The 20,926-nt window shown below is 43.0% G+C and overlaps 1 protein-coding gene across 5 annotated transcripts in view; it reads right to left on the bottom strand.

Annotated features, from left to right (window-relative positions):
- The window catches only part of LOC115151053 (kinesin-like protein KIF21B), a 114,192-nt gene that overhangs the window by 37,106 nt on the left and 56,160 nt on the right, over window positions 1–20,926 (bottom strand). For all 5 annotated transcript variants that reach the window (XM_029694991.1, XM_029694993.1, XM_029694989.1 and 2 more), the window contains exons 2-6: window positions 16,093–16,315; window positions 11,664–11,846; window positions 8,274–8,423; window positions 6,863–6,994; window positions 4,415–4,636 (exon numbers count right to left, since the gene is read on the bottom strand). In XM_029694991.1, the coding sequence (XP_029550851.1) occupies window positions 4,415–4,636; window positions 6,863–6,994; window positions 8,274–8,423; window positions 11,664–11,846; window positions 16,093–16,315 (910 nt within the window). The remainder of the gene's footprint in view (window positions 1–4,414; window positions 4,637–6,862; window positions 6,995–8,273; window positions 8,424–11,663; window positions 11,847–16,092; window positions 16,316–20,926) is intronic.

Raw genomic sequence — 20,926 nt, 5'->3', positions numbered from 1 at the left:
CATGTGGGGACAGAGAGTCAAAACAAATATTATTAAAAAAACATCCAGTCACAGCCCACTCTCAATGTTCAAAATACACCAGAGAGCACGATTTAGGCACAGAGGATCAATAGTTTCAAAAGAATTACTGGATTAAAGGGATACTTCAGGATTTTGACAATGGTGCTCTCAATGGTGTAGCTGTAGAACGTTTTGAGGATCTGAGGGCACATGGCAAATTTTCTCAGTGTCCTGAGGGGGAAGGGTCGTTTTCATGCCCTCTTCACAGCTGTGTTGATGTGTTTGGACCACGGTAGATCCTTAGTGATGTGGACACCAAGAAACCTGATCGTCGGTGATCAAGCCTACCACTGTAGTGACGATGGCAAACTTAATGATGAGGGTTGAGGTCATGCGCGGCCACGCAGTCGTGGGTAAACAGGGAGTACAGGAGGGGACTAAGCACGCACCCCCGCATGGGCCCCCGTGTTGAGGCTCAGCGTGGCGGATGTGTTGCTGTCCACCTACACCATCACCTGGCTACCTACACCACCCGTCAAGAAGTCCAGGGACCAGTTGCAGGGGAAGGTGTTCAGACCCAGGGTCTTTAGCTTAGTGATGAGCATGGAGGGCACTATGGTGTTGAACGCTGAGCTGTAGCCAAGGAACAGCATTCTGACGTAGGTGTTCCTATTGTCTGAGTGAGAAAGGGCAGCGTGGAGTACGATAGAGATGGAGTCATCCGTGGATCTGTTGGGGCGGTATAAGAATTGGAGTGGGTGCAGGGTGTCTGGGATGATGGTGTTGATGTGAGCCATGACCAGCTTTTCTAAGCATTTCATCAAATTAAATGTTATTGGTCACATACACATGGTTAGCAGATGTTAATGTGAGTGTAGCGAAGGGCTTGTGCTTCTAGTTCCGACAGTGCAGTAATATCTAACAAGTAATCTAACAATTCCCCAACAACTACCTAATACACGTAAATCTAAAGGGGTGAATGAGAATATGTACATATAAGTATATGGATGAGCGATGGCCGAGCGGCATAGGCAAGGTGCAGTAGACGGTATAAAATACAGTATATACATGTGATATGAGTAATGTAAGATATGTAAACATTACTAAAGTGGCATTATTTAAAGTAGCATTGTTTAAAATGACTAGTGATCCATTTATTTTGATTTATTTTATCTTTATTTAACCAGGTAGGCCAGTTGAGAACAAGTTCTCATTTACAACTGCGACCTGGACAAGATAAAGCAAAGCAGTGCGACAAAAACACAGAGTTACACATAAACAAACGCACCGGCAATAACACAAAAAAAAAGATAGAAAGAGCTATGTACAGTGTGTGCAAATGTAGAAGAGTAGGGAGGTAGTTAATAAATAGGCCATAGAGGCGAAAATAATTACAATTTAGCATTAATACTGGAGTGATATACAGTTGAAATCGGAAGTTTACATACACTTAGGCTGGAGTCATTAAAACTCATTTTTCAACCACTCCACAAATTTCTTGTTAACAAACTATAGTTTTGGCAAGTCGGTTAGGACATCTACTTTGTGCATGACACAAGTCATTTTCCAACAATTGTTTACAGACAGATTATTTCACTGATAATTCACTGTATCGCAATCCCAGTGGGACAGAAGTTTACATACACTAAGTTGACTGTGCCTTTAAAAAGCTTTGAAAATTCCAGAAAATGATGTCATGGCTTTAGAAGCTTCTGATAGGCTAATTGACATAATTTGAGCCAATTGGAGGTGTACCTGTGGATGTATTTCAAGGCCTACCTTCAAACTCAGTGCCTCTTTGCTTTACTTCATAGGAAAATCAAAAGAAATCAGCCAAGACCTCAGAAAAAATTGTAGGCCTCCATAAGTCTGGTTCATCCTTGGGAGCAATTTCCAAAAGCCTGAAGGTACCACGTTCATTTGTACAAACAATAGTATGCAAGTATAAACACCATGGGACCACGCAGCTGTCATACCGCTCAGGAAGGAGACAGGTTCTGTCTCCTAGAGATGAATGTACTTTGGTGCAAAAACTGAAAATCAATCCCAACAGCAAAGGACCTTGTGAAGATGCTGGAGGAAACAGGTACAAAAGCATCTATATCCACAGTAAAATATCGACATAGCCTGAAAGGTCGCTCAGCAAGGAAGAAGCCACTGCTCCAGAAGCCACTGGGGACAAAGATCGTACTTTTTGGAGAAATGTCCTCTGGTCTGATGAAAAGAAAATAGAACTGTTTGGCCACAATGACCATCATTATGTTTGGAGGAAAAAGGGGGATGCTTGCAAGCCGAAGAACACCATCCCAACCGTGAAGCACAGTGGTGACAGCATCATGTTGTGGGGGTGATTTGCTGCAGGAGGGACTGGTGCACTTCACAAAATAGATGGCATCATGAGAGAGGAAAATTATGTGGATATATTGAAGCAACATCAAGACATCAGTCAGGAAGTTAAAGCTTGGTCGCAAACGGGTCTTCCAAATGGACAATGACCCCAAGCATACTTCCAAAGTTGTAGCAAAATGGCTTTAGGACAACGAAGTCAATGTATTGGAGTGGCCATCACAAAGCCCTGACCTCAATCCTATAGAAAATGTGTGGGCAGAACTGAAAAAGCGTGTGCGTGCAAGGAGGCCTACAAACCTGACTTAGTTACACCAGCTCTGTCAGTAGGAATGCGACAAAATTCACCCAACCTATTGTTGGAAGCTTGTGGTAGTTTGACCCAAGTTAAACAATTTAAAGGCAATGCTACCTAATACTAATTGAATGTATGTAAACTTCTGACCCACTGGGAATGTGATGAAAGAAATAAAAGCTGAAATAAATCATTCGCTCTACTATTATTCTGACATTTCACATCCTTAAAATAAAGTGTTAATCCTAACTGACCTAAGACAGGGAATTTTTACTTGGATTAAATGGCGGGGCTTTACCTAGCAAAGACTTAAGGATGACCTGGAGCCGGATATGTAGTGAGGGCCAGCCAACGAGAGCATACAGGTCGCAGTGGTGGGTAGTATATGGTGTTTTGGTGTTTTGGTGATAAAACGGATGGCACTGTGATAGACTACATCCAGTTTGCTGAGTAGTGTTGGGGGCTATTTTGTAAATGACATTGCCGAAGTCGAGGATCGGTAGGATAGTCAGTTTTACGAGGGTATGTTGGCGGCATGAGTGAAGGAGGCTTTGTTGCGAAATAGGAAGCCGATTCTAGATTTAACTTTGGATTGGAGATGCTTAATGTGAGTCTGGATGGAGAGTTTACAGTCTAACCAGACACCTATGTATTTGTAGTTGTCCACATATTCTAAGTCAGAACCATCCAGGGTAGTGATGCTAGTCGGGCAGCGATCGGTTGAAGAGCATGCATTAGCATTTAAAAGCAGTTGGAGGCCACGGAAGGAGTGTTGTATGGCATTGAAGCTCGTTCGGAGGTTTGTTAGCACAGTGTCCAAAGAAGGGCCAGATGTATACAGAATGGTGTCGCCTGCGTAGAGGTGGATCAGAGAATCACCTGCAGCAAGAGCGACATCATTGATGTATACAGAGAAAAGAGTCGGCCTGTTTATTAAAGTGTCCAGTGATTGTGTCTCAATACAGTATATACATGTGATATGAGCAATGTAAGATATGTAAACATTATTAAAGTGGCATTAAAGAACGCGAAGCAAGGCGACCATCTCTGTCGGCGCCATCTTAAATCATGGCTACAGATGTGAGTGCTATGGGGCAATAGTCATTTAGACAGGTCACTTTGGCAGTCTTGGGCACAGGGACTATTGTGGTCTGCTTGAAAAGTGTAGCTAATATAGACTGGGTCAGGGATAGGTTGACAATGTCAGTGAAGACACTTGACAGCTGGTCAGCACATGCTCTGAGTATGCGTCCTGGTAATCCATCAGGCCATGCCGCCTTGTGAATGTTAATCTGTTTAAAGGTCTAACTCGCATGAGCTACGGAGAGCGTGATCACACAGTCGTCCGGAACAGCTGGTGCTCTCACGCATTGTTCAGCGTTGCTTGCCTTGAAGCGAGCATAGAAGGCATTTAGCTCGTCTGGTAGGCTCTAGTCACTAAGCAGCTCACGGCTGGGCTTCCCTTTGTAATTCGTGATAGTTTGCAAGCCCTACCACATCCGACGAGAGTCAGAGCCGGTATTGTAGGATTCGATCTTAGTCCTGTATTGACTCTTTGCCTGTTTGATGATTTGTCGGAGGGCGTAGTGGGATTTCTTATAAGCGTACGGGTTAGTGTTCCGCTCCTTGGAAGTGGCAGCACGCACGCGCACACACACACACACACACACACACACACACACACACACACACACACACACACACACACACACACACACACACACACACACACACACACACACACACACACACACACACAAACACACTCCTCACCAGTCCACAGTTGATGGATATGCCCTCCCGTGCCCGTTCTCCCGTTGCTCCGGTGCGTTTGAGTCTCTCTGATCCAGCTAGGTCCACAAAGTGAAACTTGGCCATCAGAGTCTCATACTCAGGCTTGGTAATAGACCCTCCATCTCCGCCAACACCATCCACCTCTCCGTTCACCTCCCCAATCACACCTCCATTTACACCTCCGTTCACCTCACCATTCTCCTGGAGAGAGAGAGACGGATAGAGAGACAACAATTAGTAAACAATTATCAGCAAAAACTTCATTCAAACTTGTTAATTATTTGTATTACTGTCATTACTTTACTTGTCACTCGGTCTGATTCGTTCATCTTTCTCCTCTTCACTCCTCTTTTACCCTCTTCTACCTTTATTTATTCTCTTCGAGTCTCTCCCTCAGTCAATACATCTACAGTGCCTATAGAAAGTCTACACTACCTATAAAAATGTTCACCTTTTGTTGCCTTATAGCCTGGAATTAAAATTCATTCAAATAGTTTTTTCCCCCCATTGATCTACACATCCTACTCCACAACCTCCAAGTGAAAAAAAGAGTGCAGGTTTTCTTTAGAAAATCAAAACAGAAATATCTTGGTTGGATAAGTGTCTACCTACCTTGTAATAGTCATCCTAAACTAGCTCAAGTGTAACCAATCACCTTCAAAATCACACACCGAGTTAATTGGCCTCCACCTGTGTTAAATTGTAGTGATTCACATGATTTCTGGATACATTCAGCAGTTCCTGTAGGTTCCTCCTGCTGGGTAGTGAATTGCAAAGCAGAAACTCAACCTTGAGCACAAAGGAGCTTTCAAAGGAAATCCGGGACCAAGTTCTGGAAAGGCACAGATCAGGGGATGGGTATAAAAAGATTTCAAAAGGCCTTGAATGTCCCTTAGAGCATAGTCAAGACAATTGGTAAGAAGTGGAAAGTGTATGGCACCACCAATACCCTGCCTAGCTCAGGCAGTCGCTCCAAACTGGATGGCCGAGCAAGTAGGAGACTGATTAGAGAGGTTACCAAGAGTCCAATGGAAACTTTCAAAGAGCTCCAGGCTTTTAAGGCTAAGACTGGTCAAAGTGTGCATGTGACAACAATATCCCAAGCCGTCCACAAATGTTGCATGTATGGTAGCGTGGCAAGAAGGAAGCCATTACTCAAGAAAGCCCACCTGGAATCGCATTTGAAGTATGCAAAAAAACACTTGATTCTGTAGCCATGTGGCAAAAAGTGTAGTGTTCTGACGAAACAGAAATGTAACTGTTTGACCTGAATGTAAAGCGATACGTTTGGAGCAAACGCAGCACCCAAAGAACACTCATCCCTACTGTGAAGCATGGTGGTGGCAGCATCATGTTATGGGGATGTTTCTCATCGTCAGGGAATTATCAGGATAGAAGGGAATGGAGCAATGTACAGAAAAGTCCTAGAGGAAAACCTGCTGCACTCTGCAAGAAAGCTGAAACTGGGACAGAATTTCACCTTTCAGCATGACAACAACCCAATGCACACAGCCAAAGCTACAGTGGAGTGGCTAAGGAATAAAAAAAGTAAATGTGACCCGTTTCAGGAAACTAGGTGTACGTCGCAAGTCACGACTTCACAGGAGAGCTGTTTGAACGTAAAAAAAAAAGTTTTTATCAAAATGCTTTTTTGCCAGAAATGCCTTCTCGAACATGTGAACTTTCATATGCCTTAATAACAAACTTCTATACCATCTGTAAATACGAATAAAGTTGTTAAATTACGAGCATTGTTGGTTAAGCCAAACCTGCTAGCCATGATTGGCTGAGATAATGGAGTGGGCTGGACATGCCGAGAGATGAGTTTCAGATTGGTCTGCGGTCTAGCATCTTGTGTCTTTAAATGAGCTGCTCATTATGCGTACATAATCCTTTCTACTGCGTTTTTTTCAAGAGATATAAAGTTAGCCATGGAGAACTGCAAATATGTTGCTGCTGCCCTGAATTTATCAGGCGCTATCGACAAAGTTCAGTGGGAAACAGTTGTGATGGACTACTTTCTGGAGGACGTTTGTGCCATGCTGACTCTCTCGGACTCTGAAAAATAAATCAGATGATGAGGAAACCCCTGATTTAGGTAAAAACATTTTCATTGAAGACATTGTAGAGTCTTCTGATGACAGTGATGGGGAAGAAACGGCGATCAACGTGTATCAACTGTGTGTAACGTTAGTGATGTTTTCTCAGAATGACATTTCGCATTGCTATCACTGTTAGTATAGCATTTTTTTTCCACAATAAAAAAATAAAATCATATGGTGTGTAGATACGTTAAAAAAAACGTATTTAAATGCATGAAACTGAGGCACTGACAACAAAATGTGAAAAAAGTTCAAGGGGGAGTAGATTTTCTATAAGCACTGTATCTACCCTCTCTGATCCATAACACCCTCCCTCCAACCCTACCTCAGTTTGTTGACAGACTCTCATCTGACAGAGGTTGATGGTGAAGATGGCGTGAGATCTGGAACTAGACGCGTTCATCTGGGTACTGGCCGTGGTACGAGACAACGCTCCCAGCTTCAGACACTGTAACAGCTGTAATACACAAACTGTTAGTACTGTATACACTTGGGCTGGGCAATACATCAAATTTGAATGGATGTTTTAGCGCAATATTCCAGATGCCTGTATCGCAATAACCTAGTTTTTATTAAATGTTTAGTTTTTTTAACGAGCATTTATATCCGCTTGTTGTCATGTTATCTCTTTTTGATCTCCTTCTGCTGTGACTGTGTACCTTCCCGTTTACACACACACACACACACACACACACACACACACACACTCACACACACACACACACATTCACACACACACATACACACACACACACCAAGCCCCTCTCACACACCAAGCCGCTCCCCCTGCCGGTCGCAACAACAAAAATGAGAGATCACTTTTTTCCTCTCTGACAAGCAGTTTCAACTCGCTATTTGCATTTGAAGTTTGGTCCAGAAATCGGTCATATGGACACCGAAACACATTGAGAAATGATTTTACTGTGGTAGAGAAGTTAACCTTTTTTATGTCTCAACTCCTCAAATTGTGAGCAGAGAAGAGACTACTAAAAAAAGGAGTATGAATGAACATTGATTCTGGAACATGTGTGCTCATTTTGTTGCACGCGGCACTATGTACCGCTAGCAGCATTTAAGCCAAAGATTGTTATACTAGCCATCTAGTCTGTGTTTTATAAAATGTACAATAAGCATAAAACACAATTATGTCAGGAATTGACAACTCGTTCTCATTCTGAGAAATAAGTTAGAAAAGAGCAAATAGATCCAAGCTAGCTAAACTTGAAATATAAGGATTAGCTGGCTACTCACTAGCACGTGGGCTTGTGCTTGAGAGATTGTTTGAGACCTGTGTTAATTTTATATAATGCCTGCTACAAGATTTTTGTAATTATTAGTGAATGTGCATTATGCATGTTTCTGGTTAAATTTGTAACAAAAAGGGCATTTTCATAGACAGACTTGAAAGCCAGATCAGTGATTATTGCAAAAAAATAAAAAATAAAAATCAGGTAAAACAATTTTGATAAAATAATTAGTGGGTCTTATGGTTGTGGAAGGCTTATATTTAGCCTAGGTATAATTTCACAAGCCCTGAATTCATTAGGTAATTGCTGACTGTTTGAAATGCACTATATTACACCTTTAACTGTACAACAAAGATTATTTTGAGAGAATTAAAAAAAAAAATCAAGATAAACAGTATATCGTGAATCGCCCATATCGTGAATTTGTCCATATCAACCAGTCATAGCGCACACACACACACACACACTGTTAGCACTGTACACACACACCTCTTCCTCTGAGTTGACAAGACGTGAGGTGACTCCGGTGGTGTAGATGGAGCCGCTGCCATCCTCATGGATCTTAATATTAGACTTCCTGTTCTTACAGTCTGGGTCTCTGGCTCCGTCAAACAGATCTAGGATCTCCTCATTGTACAGCTGGAATACACACAAACGTCCATTAAATACACACACACACACACACACACACACACACACACACACACACACACACACACACACACACACACACACACACACACACACACACACACACACACACACACAAACGTCCATTAAACACACACACACACACACACACACACACGACAGTGAGCAATGAAAGGGCAAGGATCAAATGGTGTACCACATAACCTCTGACCTTTAGGAAGCAATAAGGTTAAAGGTTGTGAGAGGTCAAGAGTCACCTCAGAAGTTCCCACTTCACAGGACACGCACACATTAACCCTGGCCAATGGCTTTTTATCATCAGTGCTGATAACCCAATGACAGGACAAACAGCCTACAGCTGAACTAACGACAGGCACACTTAACCAACATGGCTACCACAGCATTCTGCAGCGATACGTCATCCCATCTGGTTTGCGCTTAGTGGGACTATCATGTGTTTTTCAACAGGACAATGACCCAAAACACCTCCAGGCTGTGTAAGGGCTATTTCACCAAGAAGGAGAGTGATGGAGTGCCGAATCAGATGACATGGCCTCCACAATCACCCGACCTCAACCCAATTGATATGGTTTGGGATGAATTGAACTGCAGAGTGAAGAAAAAGCAGCCAACAAGTGCTCAGCATATGTGGGAACTCCTTCAAGAATGTTGGAAAAGCATTCCAGGTGACTACCTCATGAAGCTGGTTGAGAGAATGCCAAGAGTGTGCAAAGCTGTCATCAAGTATAAAATATATTTTGATTTGTTTAACTTCTTGGTGACAGGGGGCAGTATTCGGAAATTCAGATGAATAACGTGCCCAAATTAAACTGCCTGCTACTCGGGCCCAGAAGGTAGGATATGAATATTATTATTAGATTTGGATAGAAAACACTCTGAATTTTCTAAAACTATTTGAATGATGTCTGTGAGTATAACATAACTCATATGGCAGGCAAAAATCGGAGAAAAAAATCCAACCAGGAAGTGGTTTGTAGTTTTTCAATTGATTGCCTTTCTAAACTACAGTGTCTGTGGGGTCATTTTGCACTTCCTAAGGCTTCCACTAGATGTCAACAGTCTTTAGAACCTTGTTTCATGCTTCTACTGTTACTGGGGAGAGAATAAGAGCTGTCTCAAGCCTGGGACCAACGAGTTGTTTACTGTACGGGCACGCAGGCGCGCCGTTCTTCCTTTTTCCTCTAATGAACACGCTATTGTCCGGTTGGAATATTATCGAAGATTTATGTTAAAAAGACCCTACGGATTGATTGTAAACATCATTTGACATGTTTCTACGAACGGTAATGGAACTATTTGACTTTGTCTCGGGTTTTGCGCTCGCGCATTATGCCTTTGGATTAGTGATCTGAGCGCGCAAACAAAACGGAGGTATTTGGACATAAACATTGAGTTTATCGAACAAAACAAACATTTCTTGTGGAAGTGGGAGTCCTGGGAGTGCATTCCGACAAAGATCAGCAAAGGTAAGTGAAGATTTATAATACTAATTCTGAGTTTTGTTGACTCCAAAACTTGGCGGGTAACTGTATAGCTTGCTTTGATGGCTGAGCTCTGTACTCAGAATACTGAACAATGTGCTTTCGCCGTAAAGCTATTTTGAAATCTGACACAGTGGTTGCATTAAGGAGAAGTGTATCTATAATTCTTTCAATAACTGTTGTAAATTTTATCAATGTTTATGATGAGTATTTTTGTAAATTGATGTGCTCATTCACCGGAAGTTTTGGAGGCAATACATTTTCTGAACATCACGCACCAATGTAAAAGGGGGTTTATGGATATAAATATGAACTTTATCGAATAAAACATACATGTATTGTGTAACATTGAGTCCTGGGAGTGTCATCTGATGAAGATCATCAAAGGTTAGTGATTCATTTTAGCTGTATTTCTGGTTTTTGTGACACCTCTCCTTGCTTGGAAAATGGCTGTGTGGTTTTTCTTGTTTAGGCGCTGTCCTAACATAATCTAATGTTATGCTTTCACCGTAAAGCCTTTTTGAAATCGGACAATGTGGTTGGATTAACGAGAAGTATATCTTTAAAATGGGATATAATAGTTGTATGTTTGAGAAATTAGAATTATGAGATTTTTGTTGTTTTGAATTTGCCGCCCTGCTATTTCACTGGCTGTTGAATAGTGTGTCCCGCAGGTGGGACTCTTCACTATGATTCTACAATGTAGAAAATAAAGAAAAACCCTTGAATGAGTAGGTGTGTCCAAACTTTTGACTGGCATTGTACATATACTGTATATCAAATATTACTTCACTACAAGCCAGACACCTGAGTGTGTACGAGGCACCTCTTGCTACAGCCAGTTGATGTCAATGACACATATAAGCTCATGTCTCCCAAACGTCTGCCTGTCTGTCCATGTTCTCATTCTGGGTAACATCACAGCTAATGACCAACATCAGATCAGTCACCAGGATCCTGTTTCCTGTTTCAGCTGTCATCACAATGTCACTTCCTGTAGCTTCACCAGGGCTGATCCCTGCATCCCCTTCACATCTGGTTAAAGTTAATATTACCACACACACACACACACACACACACACACACACACACACACACACACACACACACACACACACACACACACACACACACACACACACACACACACACACACACAGAGAAAATGAACACAAACATGCACACACTCAATCAATCAAAGGCAAGAACAACAAATGACAACATACAATGCCTCCCTGGAGGACAATATTTTATTCTAGAGAGCTTTTCATCCCCTCTGAACTGGATGGGTGGCCCAAGTAACTGGGTGTTTCTTTTGTGTCTGTGTGTGGGTGTGCGTGCTTGCATGTGTGTTTATGTGTATGCGTCTGTCTGTTTGTGCGTTCATGCGTCTGTGCGTTCATGTGTCTGTGTGTGTGTGTGCGTTCATGTGTCTGTGTGTGTGTGCGTTCATGTGTCTGTGTGTGTGTGCGTTCATGCGTCTGTCTGTCTGTCTGTCTGTTCATGTGTCTGTCTGCGTGTGCATTCATGCGTCTGTCTGTGTGGGCGTTCATGCGTCTGTCTGTGTGGGCATTCATGTGTCTGTCTGTGTGGGAGTTCATGTGTCTGTCCGTCAGTGTGTGCGTTCGTCTGTCCGTCAGTGTGTGCGTCCGTCCGTCCGCAGCTACTGCTGCTACTGCGTATGTTTGAGGGTGCCTGCCTACTGTATGTGTGTGTGCGTTCTTACCTCTAGGAACTGTGCACTGACTTTAAACTCTGGAGGGTGTGTGCCCTGCTGCTGGGCCTGTGTCTTCCTTTCTTGGATCCCCAGGAACAGCTGACGAACGGCCCGAGGTATGATACCCTGGTCCTTCTCCTGCACGTTCATGTCAAACCCTGTCCCCATGGTATGGGTCTTCCCTGAGCCTGTCTGAAACAGAGAGAGACACGCACACATGTTATTTATAACACACACACACACACACACACACACATACACATCACAATTTGGTCACTTCAAGTCAGTGCATTCAAATCAAATCAATGCTTGTGTTCCTAGCTCCAACAGTGCAGTAGAATCTAACAATTCACAACAATACACACATCTAAAAGTAAAATAATGGAATTAAGTAATACAGTTGAAGTCGGAAGTTTAAATACACTTAGGTTAGTGTCATTAAAACTCGTTTTTCAAGCACTCCACAAATGTCTTGTTAACAAACTATAGTTTTGGCAAGTCGGTTAGGACATCTACTTCGTGCATGACAAGTAATTTTTCCAACAATTGTTTGTAGACAGATTATTTCACTTATAATTCACTGAATCACAATTCCAGTGGCTCAGAAGTTTACATACACAAAGTTGACTGTGCCTTTAAACAGCTTGGAAAATTCCAGAACATGATGTCATGGCTCTAGAAGCTTCTGATAGGCTAATTGACATCATTTGAGTCAATTGGAGGTGTACCTGTGGATGTATTTCAAGGCCTACCTTCAAACTCAGTGCCTCTTTGCTTGACCTCATGAGAAAATCTAAAGAAATCAGCCAAGACCTCAGAAAAAAATGGTAAACCTCCATAAGTCTAGTTCATCCTTGGGAGCAATTTCCAAAACTCCTGAAGGTACCACATTCATCTGTACAAACAATAGTACGCAAGTATAAACACCATAGGACCACGCAGCCGTCATACCCACTCAGGAAGGAGACGTGTTCTGTCTCCTAGAGATGAATGTACTTTGGTGCGAAAAGTGCAAATCAATGCCAGAACAACAGCAAAGGACCTTGTGAAGATGCTGGAGGAAACAGGTTCAAAAGTATCTATAGCAACAGTAAAACGAGTCCTATATCGACATAACCTGAAAGGCCGCTCAGCAAGGAAGAAGCCACTGCTCCAAAACAGCCATAAAAAAGCCAGACTACGGTACATGGGGACAAAAGATTGTACTTTTTGGGAGAATGTCCTCTGGTCTGATGAAACAAAAATGTTTGGCCATAACGACCATCGTTATGTTTGGAGGAAAAAGGGGGAGGCTTGCAAGCCGAAGAACACCATCCCAACGAAGCACGGGGACAAAGTGGAGTCGCAATTCAACGGCTCAGACACAAGAGGTATGTGGCAGGGTCTACAGTCAATCACGGACCACAAAAGAAAAATCAGCCCTGTCGCGGATCACGATGCCTTGCTTCCAGAAAGACTAAACAAGTTTTTTGCTCGCTTTGAGGACAATACAGTGCCACTAACACGACCCGCTACCAAAACCTGCGGGCTCTCCTTCACTGCAGCCAACGTGAGTAAAACATTTAAACGTGTTAACCCTCGCAATGCTGCAGGCCCAGACGGCATCCCCGACCGCGTCCTCAGAGCATGCGCAGACCAGCTGGCTGGTGTGTTTACAGACATATTCAATCAATCCTTATCCCAGTCTGCAGTCCCCACATGCTTCAAGAGGGCCACCATTGTTCCTGTTCCCAAGAAAGCTAAGGTAACTGAGCTAAATGACTACCGCCCTGTAGCACTCACTTCCGTCATCATGAAGTGCTTTGAGAGACTAGTCAAGGACCGTATTACCTCCACCCTACCTGACACCCTAGACCCACTCCAATTTGCTTTCCGACCCAATAGGTCCACAGACGACGCAATCGCCATAACACTGCACACTGCCCTATCCCATCTGGACAAGAAGAATACCTACGTAAGAATGCTGTTCATCGATTACAGCTCAGCATTTAACACCATAGTACCCTCCAGACTCGTCATTAAGCTCGAGACCCTGGGTCTCGACCCCGCCCTGTGCAACTGGGTCCTGGACTTCCTGACGGGCCGCCCCCAGGTGGTGAGGGTAGGTAACAACATCTCCACCCCACTGGTCCTCAACACTGGGTCCTCACAAGGGTGCGTTCTCAGCCCTCTTCTGTACTCCCTGTTCACGCATGACTGCGTGGCCATGCACGCATCCAACTCAATCATCAAGTTTGCAGACGACACTACAGTGGTAGGCTTGATTACCAACAACGACGAGACGGCCTACAGGGAGGAGGTGAGAGCCCTCGGAGTGTGGTGTCAGGAAAATAACCTCGCACTCAATGTCAACAAAACAAAAGAGATGATTGTGGACTTCAGGAAACAGCAGAGGGAGCAGCCCCCTATCGATAAACGCGAATCCGACCATCACCCCTGGTGAGACAAAGACGCGACTCGACAGTGAAGAGCACCTGCCTTACAACAGGCCTACAAGCCCTCAGTCCAGCCTCTCTCAGCCTATTGCGGACAGTCTGAGCACTGATGGAGGGATTGTGCGTTCCTGGTGTAACTCGGGCAGTTTTTGTTGCCATCCTATACCTGTCCCGCAGGTGTGATGTTCAGATGTACCGATCCTGTGTAGGTGTTGTTACACGTGGTCTGCCACGATCAGCTGTCCGTCCTTTCTCCCTGTAGCGCTGTCTTAGGCATCTCACAGTACGGACATTGCAATTTACTGCCCTGGCCACATCTACAGTCCTCATGCCTCCTTGCAGCATAACTAAGGCACGTTCACGCAGATGAGCAGGGACCCTGGGCATCTTTCTTTTGGTGTTTTTCAGAGTCAGTAGAAGGCCTCTTTAGTGTCCTAAGTTTTCATAATTGACCCCTTAATTGCCTACCGTCTGTAAGATGTTAGTGTCTTAACGACCGTTCCACAGGTGCATGTTCATTAATTGGAATGCGTGTTAGCATGGGAAACAATGTTAAAACCCTTTACAATGAAGATCTGTGAAGTTATTTGGATTTTTACAAATTATCTTTGAAAGACAGGGTCCTTAAAAAGGGACGTTCAAAAGTTTGGGGTCACTTAGAAATGTCAATGTTTGTCCTTTAAAATAACATCAGAAATACAGTGTAGACATTGATAACGTTGTAAAAAAGATTTTTTTTATTTAACCTTTATTTAACTAGGCAAGTCAGTTAAGAACAAACTCTTATTTACAATGACGGCCTAGGAACAGTGTGTTAACTGCCTTGTTCAGGGGAAGAACGACAGATTTTTACCTTGTCAGCTTGGGGCTTCGATCCACCAACCTTTCGGTTACTGGCCCAACGCTCTAACCACTAGGCTACCTGCAAAACACCAGTCTCAACGTCAACAGTGAAGAGGCGACTCCGGGATGCTGGCCTTCTTAGCAAAGTTGCAAAGAAAAAGCCATATCTTAGACTGGCCAATAAAAATAAAAGATTAAGATGGGCAAAAGAACACAGACACTGGACAGAGGAACTCTGCCTAGAAGGCCAGCATCCCGGAGTCGCCTCTTCACTGTGTGTTTTGCGGGTACTATTTAATAAAGCTGCCAGTTGAGGACTTGTGTGGCGTCTGTTTCTCAATCTAGACACTCTAATGTACTTTTCCTCTTGCTCAGTTGTGCACCGGGGCCTCCCACTCCTGGCATTGAATAGCCTTCATATCTCAGAACAAGACTAGACTGACGAATTTCAGAAGAAAGGTCTTTGTTTCTGGCCATTTTGAGGCTGTAACTGAACACACAAATGCTGATGCTCCAGATACTCAACTAGTCTAATTAAGGCCAGTTTTATTGCTTCTTTAACAGAACAACAGTTTTCAGCTGTGCAAACATAATTCTAATGATCAATTAGCATTTTAAAATGATAAACTTGGATTAGCTAACACAACGTGCCATTGGAACACAGGAGTGATGGTTGCTGATAAATGGGCCTCTGTACACATTCCATAAAACATTTTTAAAAACAGCTGTTTCCAGTTACAATAGTCATTTACAACATTAACAATGTCTACACTGTATTTCTGATCAATTTGATGTTAATTTAATGACAAAAAAAATGTGCATTTCTTTCAAATTTAAAAAAAAAAAAATTCAAAGTGACCCCAAACTTTGAACGGTAGTGTATATATAAAATATACGTACACACACACACACACACACACACACACACACACACACACATCTTAAAAAATATATATTTTCTTTATTACCGTCCAACCCTACCACCCCTCCTCCAATTAAGGTATTAAGGTACCATCTCTCAAAAAAATATTTGAATCTAGAGCCGTCTCTTTACACTACAAACATATATTTCCTGGGACTAGTATGTGTCATCAAAGTAATATAATGTAAAGAGGCCTGTGTGTATGACCATCTGAGAGTGTGTGTCTCTCTCGTAGTACCTGTCCGTAGGCAAACACCGTAGCATTGTATCCGTCGAAACAGCCCTCGATGAGTTTGTGGACGCAGGCAGCATAGATCTGCTGCTGGGCTGAGTCGATGTCAAACACAAAGTCGTACGTGAAGGCCTTGTCTTTACCCAGCAACATCTGGGGCTCCCCGGGCGTGACCAGGGTACACACGTGACAGCCCTCAATCTTCTCCTTCGCCATCTGGGGACGGATCCTTCAAAACACAGGAGACAAGAGAGACACGAGGTCAAAGAGGGGTTAAAACAGTGTTCATCACTGTCAATTTACAGTTAAAAGTTTAAAAACGTAGGGCCCAAAAAGATGACCCTTTTTTTTTTGCGCTGAAACATGCAAAAAAAATCCCTGCTAGGGGTAAATGCAGGTTTAAACTAATTCAACAACAAAATAATATGATCTACATGATCGGTCTCTGTGTGTAAAATAAAAAAAGTGAGTAATGTGAACCTAACTCACGGCTAAAAAAATTATAGAAAGCAATCCAATGTTATTTATTGCCTAGACTTTACCGCAAATGACACTCAAGTTTTGAGAAAAAAAACAATACACTAATAATGCAGTTAGCCACGACAGCCTTTATAATAGAACGCTTGTCACCACACATCTAAATATTGCACTTAAAGTAGAAAAACATCTTAAAGCAGAAATAGAATGAAACAAACAGGCATTGTATTTTTGCTCTACAGTGGCCACTATAGTACAGAAAAAGCACAGAAAAAAAAAAAAATGTATGAAAAAATGTATGAAATTGTATGAAATGTATGCATTCACTACTGTAAGTCGCTCTGGATAAGAGCGTCCGCTAAATGACGTAAATGTAAATAGTAGACATCGACGTTCAGAGTAAAAAAAACATAATGATCCCCCTCACTCACACAAGTGTTATAGGAAAGTTCAACAAAACCAATATCTTTGAGCTACACTGCACGGTATTACATTGTACACTTTCTGCCTGTGGACATCTGTTCTACAATGTGCCAGCAGAGCGTGATATCCTTTGTTGGCATAATTGATCTCTTTCAGGCAGAGAGTACACCTGGCATACCCCTTTTTATCCACTGTATTGAAAAGTGAGAAGGGGGAAAGTGTGTGACGTTCCTTTCACCTCTATAGTGGCATCCAGCTTAAGTGTTGCTCCAAAGTATTGAATCCAGTATTGCTCCAACCCCCCCCCCCTCAAACTTGTCTCATCGGATCTACACAAGTCACATAGGTCACATATTTTGCATTCAAAACAGCGACTTTCGCAGAAAGGTGACTGGTTTGCGTCCCTGAACAATACAGGAGAGACAACACTGTCAACAAGGGGTTCAAAGAATGTCATTATTCAAATACAGAAGAGGTATGGTCAATGAAATGGTGAGACGGCGGTACTTTGTTATATAAAACACATTTGGGAGCATTCCAACAAGCTATTACTGAGGATGAGCTTTAAAAAAAAAAATAGATGAAGAACTTGAACTGACCTAGATAATGTGGAGTGCAGATCATTAGCTAATCATTTTAATCTGGTAAAATCCATGACCAAGCAAAATCAGTACTGTATCTCCCCCACTAACCTCCTAACCCCCCCTCGGGAGGTAATCCCCCCCACACACACACACACAGAAACTCCCCCCCATAGAGATAAGCCCCCCCCCACTGAGACCACACCAGTGTCTCTCTCCCATGTTCTCTCCATATGAGCAGCTGCACACACTTATCAATTCACACATGTGCCCTCACACACACAGTCTTGTACAGCTAACCTTGTGGGGACACACAATTCAGTCCCATTCAAAATCCTATTTTCCTCTGACACGAGCCCGTTACCCTTACCCTAACCTTAACCCGAATACCTAACCGCTAACCCTAAAAAAAACTAACCCAAGCTCCGGACACTAATTCTAACCTTAACCCTAAACACAAACAGAAAACAAAGAGACCACACTATACTATACTTTCATCTGAAACATGATAATACAAAAGAACCATGCCCACCACACACACACAGACACCTTCCCCCAGTGCTGACTGCAGCAGTTTGTTGAGGCTGAGGGCTCGGAAGACTGGCCTACAGACCTGCATTAGGGAGAGAGGATTACTAAGTACAGTACCAATCAAAAGTGTTTACGAACTAACCACTACTACTATTTTCTACGTTGTAGAATAATAGTGAAGAGCGCGCAAAGCTGTCATCAAGGCAAAGGGTGGCTACTTCGACGAATCTCAAATATAAAATCTATTTTGATTTGTTCAACCCTTTTTTTTGGTTATTACATGATTCCATATGTGTTATTTTTTACAATGCAGACAACAGTAAAAAAAATGTAAAGAAAGAAAAACCCTGGAAGGAGTAGGCGTGTCCAAACGTTTGGACTGGTACCGTAGTTGCATTAACAAACATTCAAACACCCGTCACATTCAAAACACACTGCCTCCGACATATTTACATACATTAGCAGGCCTATTAGTAGAACTCTCGAGAAGACAAAAGAGGAAGATGCCCAATCAGAGACTGAACGGCACCGCTCTTAAGGCCATGCTGCCGTCGGAACCCATCCTGTGTCTTTCCAGAGTATCTCATTCTAAAACGCTATCTGGTACAGTTTCAAGCCGACTGCTTACACCAAGCACTGCGTGGATGTAGATGTGTTACGTCGTCCCGACGTAATAGAACGCCAGGAGCGTTGGCGGTACAGCTGTGGACGTGAAAGGGCTGAGGGCCGTTCGTTCCGCTCTCCTGGCTTTCTCTCTAGCTCACGTTATTTTTTGCCAGTTATCTCTCTCTCTGTCCTTTCTTCTCTGTCCCTCTCCTCTTGTTTTTATCTGCCCTTGGAGACACCCACCTGATAATACTCATTCTGCGGTACTTACTGAGCACTCAACCACAATGGGTTGGATTTGGTTGTAAATTAGAATATTTTTAATTAACTTCTGAAAGTCAAAGCAGCAGTAGGTCAGAGAACACAACAGACAAGACGCTGGAGAGCTTAGTCACTAGAACAGACACACCCCTATTCTGTCTCCATTCCATCTCTCCTGTATGACTGCATCTCTGTCTCTCTCCATTCCATCTCTCCTGTATGACTGCATCTCTCTCTCTCTCTCCATTCCATCTCTCCTGTATGACTGCATCTCCCTCTCTCTCCATCTCTCCTGTATGACTGCATCTGTCTCTCTCCATTCCATCTCTCCTGTATGACTGCATCTCTCTCTCTCTCTCCATTCCATCTCTCCTGTATGACTGCATCTCTGTCTCTCCATTCCATCTCTCCTGTATGACTGCATCTCACTCTCTCTCCATCTCTCCTGTATGACTGCATCTCTGTCTCTCTCCATTCCATCTCTCCTGTATGACTGCATCTCTGTCTCTCTCCATTCCATCTCTCCTGTATGACTGCATCTCTGTCTCTCTCCATTCCATCTCTCCTGTATGACTGCATCTCTCTCTCTCTCTCCATTCCATCTCTCCTGTATGACTGCATCTCACTCTCTCTCCATCTCTCCTGTATGACTGCATCTCTGTCTCTCTCCATTCCATCTCTCCTGTATGACTGCATCTCTGTCTCTCCATTCCATCTCTCCTGTATGACTGCATCTCACTCTCTCCATCTCTCCTGTATGACTGCATCTCTGTCTCTCCATTCCATCTCTCCTGTATGACTGCATCTCACTCTCTCTCCATCTCTCCTGTATGACTGCATCTCTGTCTCTCTCCATTCCATCTCTCCTGTATGACTGCATCTCTGTCTCTCTCCATTCCATCTCTCCTGTATGACTGCATCTCACTCTCTCTCCATCTCTCCTGTATGACTGCATCTCTGTCTCTCCATTCCATCTCTCCTGTATGACTGCATCTCTGTCTCTCTCCATTCCATCTCTCCTGTATGACTGCATCTCTGTCTCTCCATTCCATCTTTCCTATATGAATGCATCTCTGTCTCTCCATTCCATCTCTCCTGTATGACTGCATCTCACTCTCTCTTCATTCCATCTCTCCTGTATGACTGCATCTCACTCTCTCTCCATTCCATCTCTCCTGTATGACTGCATCTCCCTCTCTCTCCATTCCATCTCTCCTGTATGACTGCATCTCTGTCTCTCTCCATTCCATCTCTCCTGTATGACTGCATCTCACTCTCTCTCCATTCCATCTCTCCTGTATGACTGCATCTCACTCTCTCTCCATTCCATCTCTCCTGTATGACTGCATCTCCCTCTCTCTGGCTTTATTGGCATGGGAAACATGAGAAGGAACACATTTAACATAAACCAAAAAAAAGAGAAATGAATAGTAAATATTGCACTCAAAAAGTTTTTTGTTTTTAAAGTTTGACATTTCAAGTGTTGTGCAAATAGTGGGGGAAGATAAATAAACAGATAAATATAGGTTGTATTTACAATGTTGTTTGTGTTCCACTGGTTGCCCTTTTCTCATGGCAACAGGCCACAAATCTGGCTTAGCGTTGTCCAGAGAAACATATTTTAACACTCCAGAGGGGCGCCTGGTTAGGTTGATTCCCGTTAATGAATTCATTTTGGGAGACGCTTTCGAGAGATGGTGGATATGGAGTTTGAACCTCATGGGAAGTGGAAATAAGAATGAAATAGACTTTGGTCCAGAAGAATGGAAAAATACGCAAAATTGGTGTGGGAAAATTAAAGGAGAAAGCTTTGGGTAAAGTAAAATCAGTGAAGATCATGAAAAATGGGCTTGTTCTGATTTCTTGTTTTTCTGCGGTTAAAAAAAAAACGGTGTTGGATATTAATCAAGTTGATGGATATTATGCATCATGTTTTGAGCTACGGGGCAGGGCACCTGCCA

The sequence above is a fragment of the Salmo trutta genome, chromosome 16, assembly GCF_901001165.1.
Source record: "Salmo trutta chromosome 16, fSalTru1.1, whole genome shotgun sequence".
In the NCBI taxonomy this organism is placed as follows: Eukaryota; Metazoa; Chordata; class Actinopteri; order Salmoniformes; family Salmonidae; genus Salmo; species Salmo trutta.
The sequence above is the reverse complement of the archived record's forward strand: the minus strand, read 5'-3'. Positions and strand labels throughout refer to the sequence as shown.